This window comes from Schistocerca cancellata, chromosome 3 (assembly GCF_023864275.1).
Source record: "Schistocerca cancellata isolate TAMUIC-IGC-003103 chromosome 3, iqSchCanc2.1, whole genome shotgun sequence".
NCBI lineage: Eukaryota > Metazoa > Arthropoda > Insecta > Orthoptera > Acrididae > Schistocerca > Schistocerca cancellata.
Window position 1 is genome coordinate 633,053,346 of NC_064628.1, and position 19,510 is coordinate 633,072,855.

Consider the following 19,510-nt stretch of genomic DNA (forward strand, 5'->3'; position numbering starts at 1 on the left):
CTACCCTTCTTAATGGGATTGCAGGCATGTAGTAGTTTTGTCATTCATTCCAGTAGCAGCTCCATTTCATCTTATTATAGCTTATTAGTAATACCCAGAGTTTGCTGACATGTATTCTTTCTTAGGTACTAAAACCCTGAATATTCTGGCTATAGGAATGTAAATTTAGTTTTGTATTTTTCATCAAATAGGTACTGCACTATACATAATTTTTCAAAGAGGGTGTCTTTTTAAGATTTTAATTCATTGTTTACAAGTTTTTGTTTGATGTACATTTTTGACATAACAATTCATTCTTTTAATGCTAGCAAGAATGAATACTGCACATGCCTCTAACAAAAATACAACATTGCTCCAGAATGTATTCATACAAATTGAAAATAAATTGATGGTTCATTTGCTAATTATCACTGTCATGTCATTTACTGTTGTTAACATGTACAAGGTACAGAAGGCTAACTTTAAGTTTGCACTAAGACAGTATGATATGCAACACAACATGTTGCAATGAAAGTTATGTGATGCAACACTTATCAGTCCAACACTCATGTTTAACACTGTATTAATATGTTACATGATGTGACTCACCATACGGCAAACAAAAAGACAGCATGAATCATGTTTATGTTTCCATTGCAATTATGATCTTTTTGGAAGAGGATGTTATTGGAAAGTACTGGGTGCATCTGTACAGTGCTATAAAATATAAATATTAAACGTAGTTCAGTTGTGTTTTCTCATGAGGCTCCTCAGCATGAAAAATTCCAAGAATACTACAGAATGACCCTAGACAGTTTCCACTTTTTGGAGCAACTAGTATCAGCTACTCTTACACAATTTTGAACTTGCTGTAACTCCTGCTGATGAGCAACCCATTACAAAATGGTTAGTTGGTGGAAATGTGTGAATGATGTCAAAAATGCTTCCATGGAAAGTTTATTTGTTTCAAGACTCCCTGATACAATACTTTATTCAGTGCAGTACATATATAAATAATTGTTACAAATTAAGAAAACTAGGATAGTGTTTCTACAGTGGTTCAGTTTTCAAAGTAGTGTGTGGTTCAGCTTGAGGAGTACTCAGAAGAAGCACAGCTGGATTTAAGTGAGATCAGTCACAGTCAATGGTGTACCAGTGACTGGTGAACTATGAATAGGGTAGACAATGTGTTTGAAGGGTGGTGGAAGCCCATGATGAAAGGAAGATCCTGGCATGTCCTTGGCTTTGTCCAGCTGCTCATTCAGAAGTAACAGGAGTTTAGTTTTCAGATCTCTCTTACCCACATCACAAAGCTTCCTGAAATCATGGTGCATAGACTGACAGAACATCCAGCCAGCATTGTCAGCTGATGAGTCCTCGTGCCTTTTCATTTCACAAAGGTTTCCACTTCCAGCTTTGGGTTCTATCACTGGCAAATAAAAAAGAGAAACATGAGGCAGCTCCACTCTCCACATAGCAGAAGGCAATAACCTCACTTGTGGTATGTAGCTGCCAACCTCATCATGGATAATTCCAATATCTCATATTTTTCTCAAGAATTGAAAGAGGTATCATTCTCCTTCCAATGTTAAAAACAATTTCCACATGTTAACTATATTTTGTGCACAGCACAGTATGGCCTAAAACCCACTGAACATAAATTGGGCTGTGACTAAATTTTTTATTGCAGACATTTCAAAATATAATGTGTGTTTTACTTATTTGTGAAATATCACAATAACTAGGGCAATAATATAAGGAAAACCAACTCATTATCAAGCTGTGATTTGAGACCATTAGTTGAGGAATACTTTTTTTCCTTTTTTCCCCAAACAGTTTCCTTAGAATCAAATGATAAAGCCTACAGATTGGAAAACTCATGCTATTTTTTATGCAAACAGTAAAAATTTTTCTTAGAAACTCTGTAAAGAATTGGATAAAGCTTTGCTTCACTTATATAAAACAAGTTTTTTTAAAGGCACATGTGATGACTTGATATTTGTGTTATCTGATACAGTTTCACAGAGCAACCAGCATGCCCTGTTGTCCTGGGAAATAAAATATGGACAGATATGTGTGGGTATTGTATTGCTGTCATCCCAGCTGGAACCACTTAAGTTGCTTCAACTACTTTTGTGTGCACTCCACCATTGTGGGTTGCTTCTGCATCATATCGCATATCATTCTGCCTTAGTGAGAACTGTGCCTAAGTTGGCTGATCTTCTCCATAATTTTGAATAAGCAGATGTCAGTAAAAGTTGGAAGGCTTCTGCTATTAGCCACTAGTTCTTGGCTGCAGGTGATGTTAGTTAGCTGACAGTACCATGTGGGGTACCCATTATTGTCCACTGTGAGATTTTCCTTTCCTTGCAATAAGTGTGCATAATTGCAAAAGTTAGGATCTTTACTAAACATATCAATTTGTAAGATGGTTTCAGTTTTGATTTTGAACAATAACAAAGCTATTTTTACTCCCATGTGAAGCACAGTTTATGCTGCCAGCACTGCATGGGGCAGGTGTGGCTTGCTCTCCCAACATGGCTCTGCATGCTTGCGCCAGTCTATGTGGGTGACTTACAGTTACCACACTGTATGGGTACTGAAACAAAAATATTGATATTTTGTATCAAGATTGTACCAAATGTAAAGGCTGGCCCACACGCAATGATCTGTCTGCACAAATGTCTGCACATATCACAGCTGCGCAGACAAGTCATAGTGTGTGGACTGGAGATTTGTGCAGATATAAGATATTTTACCCCAATACTAAACTGATGATTCCTTGATGTCACAGAATGAGTCCTAGCAACCAATCCCTTCTTTTAATCAAGTTATGCCATGAAGTTCTTTCTCCCCAATTCCATTCAGTACCTCCTCATTAGTTACATGACCTATCCATCTAATCTTCAGCATTCTTCTGCAAGACCACATTTCAGTAGCTTCATTCTCTTCTTGTCTGAACTGCTTATCATCCATGTTTCACTTATGTACTAGTAGGCTACACTTTAGACAGTTATGTTCAGAAAAACTATTCTTGCTGAGCTGGGCAAAATACCATTTCATGGCAATGTTTTGGGAAATCATAGCCATCAGAACAGTGGCAGTTGTGATCTCTGTGACCATTTTACCACACATGCCATTGGGATTCTTCCTCCTAACACTAGTTTCTCAGAACTCCACACGTGGGAACTGGTTTCACAATATGTCCTTTGTTATCACCATCCACCTGATGCAAATTTATTTTAATTTCTGTGGTCTCAACATTTCATTTCAGTAATTATTCCTCTTTTGGCTTTCTTTTATTTTTACATATTTTTGTTATTTATTTTTTGACACGTCAAAATTTTCCTGCCTCTCAACTTTCTACCATCTACAGTGCACTGAGCTTACCATTCTTATTGGCTCTTCCATTATTTTTCAGTAATCTTCATCTTGCTTATTACCCTATCTTCCACCTATAAGTTCTCAGGTTTTCATATCTCATCTAGTGCAGGTACCTACAATCAGTCTTTCCTTCGCATCCCATGCAGTAAGTCTCCCCTTAGTCAAGGTTCTGGATGACCTTTCTGCAACTCTTTCCATTTCCTAAACCTTACTAGTCCTTTCCCTTCATCCCTCTTCCTTTCCCTTCAAACATTCTGACAGAAAAAGGAGCCATTGTATCGAAGCGCTTTCATGTTTCCATACCTTTTATGTGTTTCCTCCTTTTGCTGTTTGACAAGTAGATATTTTAACCGTCCATATCATATTTTCAAACACTGATTATTTTGATTGATAATATAACATATCTTACTTTACAAATTTATAAAATACTAAAATACTTAGTAGGTAAAGGAAGAATTACCTCATTCAAATCTTGTAATTGTGGAGAGAGGCCACCATGCATACAGAAGATTGTCCCCTCAATAAGAGCAGCTGTAAACAAATGTGTACATCAGTGCTAATATATTAAAACATTGTAAATAAATACTAATCACTTGAATAACAATCTTTCTCTTGTATATTCATCCCTCGTTTAAAAATGAGCCCTCACCAAAGTAGCACAATAAAGAAAGTAAGTATCTTTTTCTTTCAACACATCAACAAGGAAATTAGAGGCATTATTTGCCTTAGGTCATTTGATATCCAGTTGTTTTCAATTATGTTCTGATCTTCAGCTTGTTTATTCTCTGATATTTTAACAAGTATTGATGTCAAGCTTTGTTTCAAAAGGAAAATTCACTTTAGAAAATTATAAAATTATGAGAATTGCTGGTCAATACTTATCTTCACTGGGCAAAACTTCTAGTACTGCTGATAGACATACATAAAAGTATATGAGACTAGTCTGCTTTCAGAATTGTTAGTTTCTTTCTTAGGGAGGAGAGAATGAGAGAATAATAGGTTGTTATTTGTTGTCTTCATCTTCAGTCTGAAGAGAGGTGATGCAACTTTCCATGCTATCCTATCTTCTGTAAGTGTGTTCATCTCTGAATGAAAACTTAACATACCTCTATTTCTACCTTCTTACCATATTCATTCCTTAGCCTCCCTCTGCATTTGCTCCATCTCCCCTCCACATTTCCTTACATTACCAAATTTCCAAGCCCTTCATGTGTCAACTGATCCCTTCTTGTACTCTGTGCTATCTATTTCTTTTTTCCCTAATTTCATTCAGTACCACTGCATTAGTTATCCTATCTAGCCATCTAATCTTCAGTATTCTTCTGTAGCACCCAATTACAATAGCTTCTATTCTCTTCTGATTTAAAATGGTTTTTGTCCATGTTTCACTTTTGTACAAGGCTACACTGCAGACAAATACTGCCAGAAAATAGTTGGTAGCACTTAAATTTATATTCCATCTTAAACAAATCCCTCCTTTTTAAAAATGCTTTCCTTGTCATAGCCAGTCTGCATTTTCTATCTTATCTACTTAAGCCACCATCAGCTATTTTGGTGCTGAAACAGAAAAAAGTCATCCACTACTTTTGGTGTCTCACTTCCTAATCTAATTCCCTCAGCACCACCTGATTTAATTAGACTACATTACCTTTGTTTTATTTCTGCTGATGTTCATCTTATAACCTCATTTAAAGACAGTGCCCATTCCATTCAACTGCTCTTCCAAGTCCTTTGCCATCTCTGACAGAATTACATTGTCATCAGCAAAGTTTTTATTTCTTCTCACTGAATTTTAATCCTTTTTCAAATTTCTTAATTGGTTTCCTCCACTGCTTGGTCAATGTACAGACTGAATAACATTCTGTCTCTTTCCCTTTTCAACCACTGTTTTTGTTTCTTGTCCTTGACTCTTATGACCACAGTCTTGTTTCTGTACAAGTTGCAAAAAACTTATAATTTCCTGCATTTTATCCCTGTTACCTTCAGAATATTAAAGTGCGTACTCCAGTCAACACTGTCAACTGCTTTCTATAAATCTGCAAATGCTATGAACATAGAATTTCCTTCTTTAATCTAAGATTATTTAAAGAAAGGTAAGGCCAAAAATGGCTGGTACAATCATATCACTAGACATATCAGAGCAAAACAAGGCCATGGCTGATGACCCAAGTGATTCATAAACACAAATAACTGCAGTAAGTTTCCAGAAAATTATTTAAAGCAGTTGGTTTACCTGTTTAGACATTAGCAGTGGATGAAGAGGCCACTGAAAGGATTTTCGAATCTGTACAACTGCAGTCTTTTGCATTTTCAGCCTCATATTCAGGAACTGCATGAAAATTTTATAATTTCTGGCAAAAAATCAGCAAATTTTGTTTGGGCACCAGCACAGATTGATTTTGCTACATTTCTTTCTTTTCAAATACCATCCAAACCATTAAATTAATTAAAAGTTAATTCGAACTGAGGTGGTTTACATAAACAGTCCTCTGTCAAAACTGTAAGCCCATCACATGACAGAACTTCAATCCAGCCAACATGTTCCAGATGTGTAGCATGCAGAATTAAACCACTAGATGGCATTTCAAGTTTGTCACCATAGTTCTTTGTGCAATGAGTGATGTAGCCAGAGAAGTAACGGAATTCTTCTGCGGAGCAGTCAGGTTCCTCTTTAACAGCAAATTCTTCTGGTGCAGGTGAAAAAGGCAAGTTAATATCCTGCAGCTCTCTTTCACTTTCTGTCATTTTCGGTACTTCACTATGTTGGGCAAAATACCTCTAAACAGATATGATGTCAAGAATCTGTCACTGTTGTCTGCTTCCATTTAAGTTTCATTTGACAGATGAATATCATAAGTGTTGTGCCACAAAAGTAGCACCTGCAATCAACATTTTACTTCTGTTAGAGGATTCAAGTGGAAATGACTAACTCATCCAATATGCAAGAAAAAATTATCCAGTGGGTCTTGGTCCAACAATACAATTAAGATGTATGTCATCGTCAATTGCTGAAGATCTGAAAACAATCTCATTGAGTGAACAGTTATCACTGAAGCCCTCTGGGATGGCAACAAATTATTTTTGCTGCTAATGTGCATTTTCTTGGTACACATGTACAACTCCCTTACAATTCTTTCATGAATGTCTTTGTGCAACCCATAACAACAAGATAGTTTTTGTATTTTCAGGTACTCATGATCCCAAACATGTTGTTTGAAAATTGGAAAAAAAACATTGTTGCTTCCTCTTTGTTATGCATTAAGCAGTTTATAGCTTTAGCTATGATGTTTAAAAAGAGTTTCTTTGCCCTTAACATTGAGATGAATCAATGACAATTTAGAACATTTCATTTCTAAGGTGAACAGTGTTTCTATTATATGTTTAGTAACATTTTTTCGACCTGAAAGTTTTATTGCATCATCCAGAAAGTGATGCCCATTAATTTAAATATGTGTGGAACTTCTTAATACACCCAAGAAATGCAAAATACAGGATAGAATAATGACAACTGAAACTGTCATTGTAAACACCTAGATTCATTTATTTACTGTAGACTGGGAATGTAGGAATTTGTCTCTGTTATATTAAGATCTTTCCAAACAGACTGATTTTTTATGCCGAAGTCATATACTACTGCGACATCATCCTGTATGGAGTAGATAATAGAATTTAATTGATTAGTTGTTAACCTTCGACATGCACTTCACAGTTGCTTGCAGAGTATAGTGTAGATGTACTGTAGATGTAGGTGTAGAAATAACATGTTTGTGTGCTGTCCCATAATTAAATCATTGATTCTGCTGATTTATTTCACTGGATGAGAGTACACATACATGTTCACCTTACGACTGTACAGATAACTGGGCATTCATTAGATTCAAAACATCTGCAAGCACAGCAGAAAAATGTATGAAAGTGTGTGATGCCCAGCTTTTCAGTGTTGATAGTATTGGAAGTGGGCGACCAACTTGATTTCTTAACAACAAATAACACTTCCTAACTACAGCATTAAGTATAAGGTCTGTATCATTCGGACAAAGATCTTAATTTTATTTTATAAAAGCTAGGACCATGGTCTTTTGTAAAAGATATGATAAAAGTACCCCAGTACACTGGTTAGTTGGTTTACTGATTAAAGGGATCAAAGTACAAGGTCATCAGTCCCTCCTACCTGGAATAGGCAAGTCAATAAAACTACACGGCAAAGAAAGTCCTAGTGTGCAAAACTCAAGGAAAGAAACCCCAAGGGCTATCGAGGTCATCAAGACCTAAAGAAAGGAACAAGGAAGAAGAAAAGGGGGCAGAGGAAGAGAGGCATACAGGGTTCCCTGTCCCAGGAGTGCCAGAGGCCCCCAAGGCAGAAAGTGTGATGGAGGTCATACCCCTACCACATACCAGAGGCACGCCACCCAACAATACCCAAAAAAGACTAGTGACAGGTCCAGTGTGAGAGAAGCATAGGAAAACAAAGGGAGAACACTAAATCAATCAAACATGCGAGAAGGGGGAAGAAGAGCAAAAGACCATGTAGGGTAGGGGTTGGAGTGCCACCACCAAGCCCTGACAGTCACTGTCCGTTCAATGCAGGGGAGGCAATGTAGCATACTGCAAACCCCTCAATGGGCTGACGAGGCTGAGAGGAGGCAACATAGCATCCTGTCAACTCCTTAATGGCCTGACAAGGCTAAGGTGCTCTTCCTTAGAGAGAGTTGTAAGAACTCCTCCTCAAATAAACCATAAAACCAGGCTAGTCTCTGAGACTTGATCCACTAGCACTAGGGGAGCAACTCAGGAAGATTTAGTCTGCCACAGGGCGGCTAGGTTAGGACAGCCTAGCAAAATGTGGACCACTCTCAAATGGGCACCACAATGACAGTAGGGTGGATCCTCACAATGGAGGAGCTGTCCACGAGTCTTCCAAATACGGTGGATGCGGCAAAGGATGATAGAGTCCTTGCAAGAGGCCTGCATGGAGGATCTCCACAATTCGTAGTATCCTTTATAATCTGTAGGTTGTTTGGCAAAGTCAGAGTATGCCATTTCGTATTCCATATCCTTAGCACTTGATGACATCATATCAATCAAAGGTCCAGTTATGGAGTGCTGTTCTCAAGAGGCAGGTTGCCAGTAGCCAACTTGTCCAGCCTGTCATTGAGTTCATTCACTGGGATTCCAACATGACCTGGAGTGCAGACAAAGACCACCACGTATCCACATTGTTTGAGATCAAAAAACGAATCCCACATAGTCAGGACCAAGAGATGGCAAGGATAACACTGATGAAGAGCTTTTAAACTGCTCAAAGAGCCACTACTGATGAGAAAGGACTCACCAGTGCAGGAACAGATAAGCTCAAGAGCACGAGAGATGGATACCAACTCCACAGTGAAGACACTGCAGCCATCTGGCAAGGAGCAGAGCTCATTACACCCCACATGAATGTAAGCAAAGCCAGCTTGACCAGCAACCATTGAGCCATCAGTACAGGCTACTTCTGAATCCCAAAACATGCCAAGAATGAAAAAGAATTGGCAGCAGGGGCCTCAGGCTGAGCGGAGTCTTTTGAACCTTGTGGTAGTTCAAGAAAGAGCTGTGTATGAGGGATGTGCTATGTAGGAGTACATGTGTGGGCCCAAAGAAGAGGTGATAGAGGTGAAAGCTTGAGTACTGAAAAAAGGGACTGGATGTGAATGACGATCATGACCCCAGACCTGGTCCACCATAGCGGGAGTTGAATCTCTGTATCTCAAAAGAAGATATCGTAGTTTAAGTGCTCTGGGGATCAGCAGTTGTGTAACGCATAACCATTCAATTGTTGGCATATAACCTGCAATGGTGGAACCCCTGCCTCAAAAAGAAGAGATCACTGGGCTGGTCTGAAAGGTGTATCAGGTACAATGTCTGTAATGTCAGAGGTGATGCCGTGCCCTACACAAGATTCCCATAATCTCAATGGGACTGGTCCAAAGCTTTGTAGAGCCATAGCGGAGCAGAGCAGTCCTTGGTCTAGTTGATGTTGCTGAGGCATTGAAGGGCTGAGATGCAACCAACATGGCCACTTTAGCTGGTGAAGATGAGGAACCACATCAACTGGACATCAAAGACTAGTTCCAAAAAAGGTGGGTGTCCACCACATTGAGGGACTGGCCATCAAGGTACAGATATGGATGGAGATGGACTGTGTGGAAGTGACAGAAATCCATAAAACAGGCCTTGGCAGCCTAAAAATGGAGCTATGAGTGAGAGCCCAACTTTGCGCTCAGTATATTGCTACCCCGCAGCCTGTGTTCAGCAACATCCTTCACGGATGAACAAAAATAAATGCAAAAATTATCAGGATACAAAAAAGGAGCCACAGTAGGACCTGCAGCTGCCACTGGGCAATTGATAGACAATACATCTACATCTGCATCTACATGGATACTCAGTAAACCACATTTAAATGCCTGGCAGAGGGCTCATCGAACCACCTTCACAATTCTCTATTATTCCAGTCTCGTATAGCGCGCGGAAAAAACGAACACATATATCTTTCCGTAGGAGCTCTGATTTCCCTTATTTTATAGTGGTGATCGTTTCTCCCTATGTAGGTCGGTGTCAACAAAATATTTTAACATTCAGAAGAGAAAGTTGGTGACTGGAATTTTGTGAGAAGATTCCATCATAACAAAAAATGCCTTTCTTTGAATGATGTACAGCCCAAATCCTGTATCATTTCAGTGACACACTCTCCCATATTTCGTGATAATACAAAATGTATTGCCCTTCTTTGAACCTTTTCGATGTACTCCTTCAGTCCTATCTGATAAGGATCCCACACCATGCAGCAGTATTCTAAAAGAGGACAGACAAGCGTAGTGTAGGCAGTCTCATTAGTAGATCTGTTACATTTTCTAAGTGTCCTGCCAATAAAAGAGTCTCTGGTTAGCCTTCCCCGCAACATTTTCTATGTGTTCCTTCCAATTTTATTCGTAATTGTAATTCCAATGTATGTAGTTGAATTTATGGCCTTTATATTTGACTGATTTATCATGTAACTGAAGTTTAATGGATTCCTTTTAGCACTCATGTGGATGACCTCACACTTTTTGTTACTTAGGGTCAACTGCCAATTTTTGCACCATTCAGATATCAGATATCTTTTCTAAATCGTTTTGCCCTCATCTGCAGACAATCTAAGAGTATCTCCCACATTGTTTATGTAGATAAGGAACATCAAAGGGCCTGTATCACTACCTTAGGGAGCACCAAAAATCACTTCTGTTTTACTCAATGACTTCCCATCAATTACTATGCACTGTGACCTCTCTGAAAGGAAGTCACAAATCCAATCACATAATTGAGATGCTATTCCATAAGCACACAATTTCACTATAAGCTGCTTGTGTGGTACAGTGTCAATGGCCTTCTGGAAATCCAGAGATAATAAATCGATCTGAAATATCATGTCAATAGCACTCAAAACTTCATGCGAATAAAGAGCTAGTTGTGTTTCACAAGAATGATGTTTTCTAAACACATGTTGACTGTGTGTCAATAGACAGTTTTTTCAAGGTAGTTCTTAATGTTTGAACACAATATATGTTCCAGAATTCTGCTGCATATCAACGTTAATGATATGGGTCTGTAATTTAGTGGATTACTCCTACTACCTTTCTTGAATATAGGTGTTACCTGTGCAACTTTCCAGTCTTTGGGTATGGATCTTTTGTCGAGCAAACGGTTGTGTACGATTGTCAAGTATGGAGCTAATGCATCAGAATACTTTGAAAGGAACCTAACTGGTATACAGTCTGGGCCAGAAGACTTGCTTTTATTAAGTGATTTAAGTTGCTTCACTACTCCGAGGATATTTACTTATATGTTACTCATGTTGGCAGCTGTTCTTACTTTGAATTCTGGAATATTTACTTCATTTTCTTTTGTGAAGGCATTTCAGAAGGCTATGTTTAGTAACTCTGCTTTGGCAGCACTGTCTTTGACAGTATCTCCATTGCTATTGTGCAGAGAAGGCATTGATTGTTTCTTGCTGCTAACATACTTCACATATGACCAGAATCTCTTTGGATTTTCTGCCAGGTTTCGAGACAAAGTTTCATTGTGGAAACTGTTATAAGCATCTCCCATTGAAGTCTGTGGTAAACTTTGAGCTTCTGTAAAAGAGCACCAATCTCGGGGATTTTGGTCTGTTTGAATTTGGCATGTTTGTTTCGTTGTTTCTGCAAGAGTGTTCTGATCCATTATGTGTACCAAGGAGGATCAGCTCCATCATTTGTTAATTTATTTGGTATAAATCTTTTAATTGCTGCTGATACTATTTCTCTGAATTGAAGTGACATCTGGTCTACACTTTTATCATTAATTTGGAAGGAATGGAGGCTGCCTCTCAGGAAGGTGTCAAGTGAAATTTTATCTGCTTTTTCGAATAGATACATCTTTCGTTTATTTTTGGAGGATTTGGGGGTTACAATATTCAATCTTGCTACGACAACCCTGTGTTCACTAATCCATGTATCCATTTTGATGCTTGTTACTAACTAAGGATTATTTGTTGCTAAGAGGTCAAGTGTGTTTTCACAACCATTTACTAATCGCATGGGCTCATGAACTGACTGCTCGAAATAATTTTCAGAGAATACATTTAGCAAAATTTTGGATGATGTTTTATGTGTACCTCCAGAATTAAACGTGTATTTTCACCAATATATTGAGGGTAAATTAAAGTCTCCACCAACTATTATCACATGAGTCGGGTACATGTTTGAGATCAAACTCAGGTTTACTTTGAACCTTTCAGCAACTGTATCATCTGGATTGGGAGGTCGGTAAAAGGATCCAATTATTGTTTTATTCCAACTGCCAACGATGACCTCTGCCCATATTAACTCACAGGAACTATCTACTTCAATTTCGTGACAAGATAAACTACTTCTAATAGCAACAAACACACCACCGCCAACTGTGTTTAGCCTAACCTTTTGGAACACCATTAGGTTCTTTGCAAAATTTTCAACTGAGCTTATCTCTGGCTTTAGCTAGCTTTCAGTACATATAACGATTTGAGCAGCAGTGCTTTCTATTAGTGCTTGGAGCTCTGGTACTTTCCCAACACAGCAACAACAATTTACAACTGTTATAGCAATAGTTCCTGTATCTATGTTCTTCCTGTGTTTGGCCTGCACCCTTTGTAGCTGAAGCCCTTCTTGTGTTTTCCTGAGACCCTCTAACATAAAAAACCGCCCAGTCCACGGCACACAGCCTCTGCTACCTGTGTAGCCACCTCCTGCATATAGTGGACACCTGATCTAATTAGCGGAACCCGAAAACTAACCACCCGAAACCCCGCCACTAAAATGAGAGCAACTCTCAAAACAAAACCCTTCAGAACTCCATTCTCCTGCACATAGGAGGTGCTGTGGGAGGTGCCAACCTGTAACTGGAAAGTGTGACATGAAAAAAATACAAAGTTTGGGAGTGGGCTATGGAGGCCCACTCATGAAAGGTGGAAAGGATGTGGTGGTGCCATGTGATATTATAAGCTTTATGCAGATCAAAGACTATTGGAAAGTATATTGATGCTGGGTAAAAGCCATTCAGATATCAGACTCGATGTGGACTAAATTATCTACAATAGAAAACCACCCGGAGTCAAAGCCAAAAGGTCCCAGGACTCAAGGATCCAATACAGCATTCCACTCACCCCACTTTCAGGTAACTCGCAGAGGATATTGGTTAAAATGGACAATACCTGTCCATCAGATGAAGCAATTTTCCAAATTCAAAACTGGAAAACTTACACTTTCTCACCAGTGGGAACGGAATTCCCCCTCGCTTGAGAGATGCTTCAAAAGGTCTAGTAAGATGATGGCTAGCCACAAATAAGTGCTGAAGGATTTGGGTGTGCACCCAACTCAGTCCAATCCAGGAGCCATGTCAGGACAGAAAACAAGGGTGCTGGCGAATTCCTGTTCACAAAATGGGGTGTTATAAAGCTCCAGGCAGCAGGAAACAAAAGATGAAGGGAGTCACTCCAGATGGTATTTGAAAAGATAGAATGTGGGCAGATAGTGGACTGATGCTGAGGCCTGGACGAAATTCTGGGCAAAATGCTCAGCGACAGAATCTGGTCTGGTGAGAATAACGTCATTCAGGGAAATTCATGGGATACTTGTAGGAGTATGGAGGCCAAAAATGCACCTGATGTTTTCCCATACCTGGGAAGAGGGAACTGCCCTACGGCAGTGATATGTTGTTCCCAACAAATCCTTTTTGGGTATTTAATAGGATAATGGGCCAAAGTACAAAGCCATTTATAAAGTTGAAGAGGATTTCAAGAGGTGGATGCTGTTTGTAGTGATCTTTAATAGCCACAGCAATTTCATGAGTCCACCAAGGGATAGTGTTCCATCAGGCAGAACCTGAGGAAGAAGGAATAAGCAGTTTCCAAGAGGATGGCAAAGGTCAAACTCCATACAGACTCATCAGTGTCATGTGATTGAGTGGTTGCGATGGTAGCCAAGGAAAAGGATCTCAATTCACATTAGTAAAGGTCCAGCTGGAAGGGAGTCTAGGAGATTGATGGTGATGAAAAGATAAGATGATTGGAAAATGATCACTATCATGCAAACCATTATGAATTGTCCATTGAACAGAGGGGACAGATCCAGGCAGATGGAAAGATCAATGGCTGAGAAAGTGCTGCGTGCCACATTTAAGTGTGTGGGGGCTCCAGTGTTGAGGAATGAGAGATCTAGCACTGTCAGCAGGTCCTCAATAATCCTGCCCCAGTCAGTAGTTGCAGTACTGCCCCACAAAGGGTTATGAGCATTAAAATCTCTAAGGATAAAGAAGGGGGGAAGGTAGCTATTGAAGGAGGGCAAAAAGAGCAGAAGTGTACGAGGCTGGTCTGGGGGGAGAGAAAGATTGCATATCATTACTGCAGAGTCTAAATGGCTCAGAATGGCCACCACTTCCAGTGCTGTATGAAGAGGAAACCAGGAAGTAACAATACCCATGTGGCCCAATATACAGACACCATCAGACGCTCGCAAAGAGCCAACTGGCAGAAAGCTGCGGCCCCTGCCAATGTTCAATGTCAACATTCAGTAACCATGCACAGATGGCAGATGGCAGCACCAACAGTGGAAGGCATATAAAGTGTGTCAGGCTGGATGCAGAAAACAGGGCAGTTGTTGTCATAATGTGGAAACAGAGCAACCTATCCAACACACAAAAGGGGACAGTCACTGGTTTTTCATCTAAGCATGGAAGCATTTCCAAAATGGAAAGTGTAAACTGTTTGTGTGCTTCTGTGGTTAAAGTCTATTGTCTATAGCAAAATGGCACTACCCAAAACTGGCGCCGAGGCAACTGTGGTGCACCAAGGGCCATAGATGACAGGGGTGAAAGATGACTAGGGAGTTGTGTGTGGGTGAACTGACATGCAACTGCTAAGCAACTGACCATCCAGATGAACCAATGGGCTACTAACAGTGTCCCCTCAACAGCTGTTCAGTGATGTTGCTGCATATGGGCCTTTGCAGCATGCACTTTATTCAAGCACCAATGCTGTGTGCTGCTCATCAGTGATGAAGCCTGGAATTTGCACACCAATACCAAAACTAGACTTCTCCTGAGTGGTGACAGGTGACTTTTCCAGATGGACCATATTTTATGTGCCATTGGACTGATGGTCATTGGCGTGTTCAGCATGAAACATTGGAAAGTAAATACGTATGCCGGAGGAGAGAACGTTATGGTCTGGGATACATTTTTGTGGCATTTCCTGGGCACAATGGATCAGCACAATAATGCATCCACCCCTATATGAAGTTTGTTTTTCCTCAGCTCGATGGCACCTGTCAGCAGGACAGTGCAACATGTCACTCAGCTTGCAGTGTATGTGTGCACTTCCAAGGGCACCAGGAGGAGTTTACCATACTCCCCTGGCCACCAGACCCCCTAGATTAAAACCCAATTGAGAATCTGTGGGATCACATTGATCGGGCAGTTCATGCCATGGATCCTCAACCGAGAAATCTTGTGTAGACACTGGAGTCGGCATGGCTCCACATACATGTCAGTACCTTTCAGAATCTCACTGACACTCTCTTTGCTAATCTCACAGTGGTCTGTGCTGCAAAAGGCAGCTATTGAGGCTGTTGGCAGGTGGTCACATTAAAGTGACTGGACAGTGTATACATCTCACTCGTGAAGCAGGCACTCACTCGGATCCTTTGAGTCACACTGTAGAGCATGTGCTGCGATTGGGCACTAGGTTTCCCAAGGCAGACAGTTTTCTTATGCCCATTAAAGCGCTTTGTCAGTTTGGTAATGGCAGTTCCATGTACTTTTACATGTGTCTATCAGCACAACTGAAAATTATGGCTCCTGAAGATCATAGGCTGCAATTTTATCTCATAATTTTGCACCAGACTTAACATATACTAATTATTTTTCAACATAATTACTACTGAAACATATGTGACAGCAGAGTAATAGCTTTGTACTACTATGAAAATGAGTTTGTCACTTGTCCATCAAGTCATGTTGTGAAACAGCTCTGCAGTTCTTCACTTCTGGAGGTCACAAGACTTAATGCTATCATGAACAACAATCCGTGCAGCTGCATATTGTGAGACATTGGAAAGGCTACACATTTTAAATTTATGTATCATTCTCAATGAAATAGGCTTTGTCATAGGTAGTGTACTCAAACCTAAAGGTACAGTTAGAATCTTTAATACAAAAAACAACACTGTTCTATCAGATGAAACAGTAAAGCATCAGTCTCAAATATTAAAATCAAAATTGTAATTATAATAGAAATCTTTATTATTTTAACATCTATTTTCTGTCAGCCAGTTATGTAATTGTTTTGAAATTTTTAAATGTCATGGGTTGTGTGGAGAGAGGAAATGTATTAAAAATTCTGATTGGAGTTTCCTCGTCTCACTAGCCAGTGCCATGAAAAATTTCAATGTTTGTGTTATTTCTGGTGTTGTGTTTGTGAATTGCTTCTTTGGCAATACGCTCATTAGTATTATTCTTGACAAAGAATGTAGCAACATGGAAAAGTAGATTCACAGTTCTTAGTATTCTACGCCAGATAAAAAAAGGGGGGTGGGGGAGTTGTACTCCATAGGAGAAGTGTTGCATATAGCCTACTGTACAGTCATATTTTTCTATGTTGAAAATGTTACTGACATGAGTAAGCCACATGAGATATGAAACTGAAAGAGTCTAAAATATGTCATTCCGGGGTAACTGCTCCTACACATGTATTACTGTTTCCACATGAGGTAGGACACTTCTAAGATTTCTTTGCTAAATTGGTTGATACATTCTTCCAAAATAGGTCTGGCTGCATGATGTATAAATGCTGCTGTTGCACCAGCACAATGTGTGTTGAATGCTTGTCAGTGTCAGCCACTTGTGCTCACAAAATGTCAGAATAATTGTTAAATGTTGGCCAAAGTTCCTGGGATAAAAGCCAATGAGCAAGACATAAACAAGTGGCAGCAAAAGCCTCAAAAATTTTGTTTTGCAAAATATTTTTTTAAAATTTATTGTACATGAAAGATTCAAATATTTTTGAGATCATTGGCACAACGGAGATAGGTCAGTAACTCTGGAGGAGCTATTTTCACCATTTTTGAGAACGGGGATAGGTAATCCATTTTATCTCTCAGGCAAGCATTGTAAAACCTGATAATCATCACTCGCTTTTACGTATTCAATTCAAAATTAGGGAAATCTATTTTTTGCCAGTTCTTTTGTATATAAATTAACTGTTTTATTTTTATGTTTATCTGTGGAGCTAAGATTTATTAATAAGAAAGAAGAATATCAGAAATGTCAATTTTTTTTAAAAAAAAATTATCAAAATAATTTTCGTCTGTTTGACACTCATGTTCGGAATAAGTTGGGTGCTTATGACAGAATGTTAATAGCAATAAATCATAGTCTGTAAATTCTCCTCCTGCCAGTCTAGCTACATATTCATCTCTATGTAAATTAACAATAATATTATCTAAAGATGTATCATTATATGTTCGACATTTGTTTGTGCAGTGCAGGTTTAATGATTTTAAAATTATAAAAAATGTACTGGAATTTTGTTGCCGTTAATTAGCCATTTCAATGTCAGAATCCCCACACTCACCAATATTTTCTTTAAACTTCAATAGCTTTTTTTAAACCACTAATTCAGATTTACCAAAAATGCATTTACATTGCCATTTAGACCTCTATACGGGCTAACAGCTATTATGTTTCATTCAGTCTTAGAGAGCTTAACACTGCATATATATCTGAATAATATGATGTCATGCTGAGTTTGGAAATTTAAAACCATGTTTGACTGAAATCTTAGAAGAGGAATTTCAAGAAAAGTAAGTGACATGCTTTGTCCAGTTTCATTCTGTGACACAAAATTATGCAAAACATTAAAAATTTTTCACTGATATCAACTTTATGTGCTGATTACCTTCCCTACAGTCTTGATTGTGCAAGAAGTGATATTCACATTTTTTTGAAAATGATGAAGTGGTTAAAGAGATGACGTGTCATCTGAAATTACTTGCAGGTGTCAACATTTTTGCAGAGCGAATGAAAAACATATTTCATTTTCTATGTTAATTATGTGGAAAAACAGTCTTAATATGTAGGTAGCATCTATATGTAAATCATTGAAAATGGGTTTCAACTTTCACATTTGTTTTAATTTTCAGTCCTTTCAGAGACAGAAAAAAATCCTCACTTAGATGATGTAGTAGTAAAATTTATGAACTCAGACACATCAATAACAATAAAAAGGCTATTTGTTGGTACCGCTAATTTCAGTGTAAGTTAGAACATGCAACTATTTCTTGTATTAGATTATTTAGTAAAAGAAGGTCAGTTGTATGCAGCATTGTGTAACCTGACAAAAATTTATGTTAGTAATGGACTGATGTTTTTAATTTCAATTAATTTTGTGGTAATCACTATATTTACAAGTTGGCTTCTTACTAAAACTTTTATTTTATTTTAGTTCTGGCTCAACAGTCTAGAATCTAGAGGGAGAGTAGTGATGAGGTTGAGATTGTTGCCTCCTGGTGCCACAACATTCAAATTGAGGCTGACGAGTGTAAATCCAACACAGTTCTCAAAAAACATTATAATCAGAATCTGGTCCAAAGAAGGGAAAGAAGAGTGTCAATGTACGTAACAGAATCAACTCTGTTAGTTATAAAGTTTCTGTCAGGCACATCACTATTGACGGCACTGTTTTGGCTTTTCAAGATGACTAGGTCATACAAGAGTATAGTCTTCACACACTCCTCAACTCTTAGCAACTGCTTACTGCTCTCATAGTTTATCAGGGTAGTCTGCATGAGCAATGAAAGCCTTTCAGTTCGACAAATTTAGCTATCATTGTAATCTATCACTCACTAAATGTAATCCAAACTGTAATTTGATTTAAGTGAAAATGATAAGTGTTTCTCACCAACTGGCAGGCAGTTGAACAGATCAGTAAAAGTCTTCCACAATTTCACACTATATCGCCTTTTACACTCATCATAGAACCCATAAACTCTGAAACAAAGAATGGAATTATGGAAGAGTTTTGTACACAACATATATTAATATCAGAAAAAAGTTATTTGCAATTAGTGATGCCAGTTCCATTACCTGTTAATGCTTGCACATTCATGGTTCCCTCTTAGTAAGAAGAAGTTATTGGGATACTTTAGTTTGTATGCTAACAGCAGACAAATTGTTTCTAGAGAATTCTTTCCCCTGTAACAAAATGAGAAAATAGTTTTAGCTTACATCATATGAAGTTTTCTTCTCCTTGCAGCTCTATGTTTACTGTAACATCAGGCATATTTTATGTGGCAGATGAAAAACCAAGAAAACAAATAACAAATTGTTTTAGTATGTTGTCTAAATAGTGCATCAAAATACTATTCATTTACATTTTCTTTAATGTAGAACAAGTTATTCACTTTTAACTTCACACAGACAAAACATAAAGTTACAGTTAAGCTAAGAACAATGTCAGGAACCAAAATAATGCTAGTTATATATGTTGTGGTGTATTAGGATCATGATTAAGTTTTCACCTTTGGTTTTCAAAGGGATTCCTTTACATATAACAGTG

The 19,510-nt window shown here is 38.5% G+C and overlaps 1 protein-coding gene across 1 annotated transcript in view; it reads right to left on the reverse strand.

The window, feature by feature from the left end:
* The window catches only part of LOC126175567 (serine/threonine-protein phosphatase PP1-alpha-like), a 624,274-nt gene that overhangs the window by 10,128 nt on the left and 594,636 nt on the right, over nucleotides 1-19,510 (reverse strand). Inside the window, exons 3-5 of the mRNA XM_049922425.1 lie at nucleotides 19,039-19,146; nucleotides 18,854-18,942; nucleotides 3,824-3,894 (exon numbers count right to left, since the gene is read on the reverse strand). Coding sequence (XP_049778382.1) covers nucleotides 3,824-3,894; nucleotides 18,854-18,942; nucleotides 19,039-19,146 — 268 coding nt within the window. The remainder of the gene's footprint in view (nucleotides 1-3,823; nucleotides 3,895-18,853; nucleotides 18,943-19,038; nucleotides 19,147-19,510) is intronic.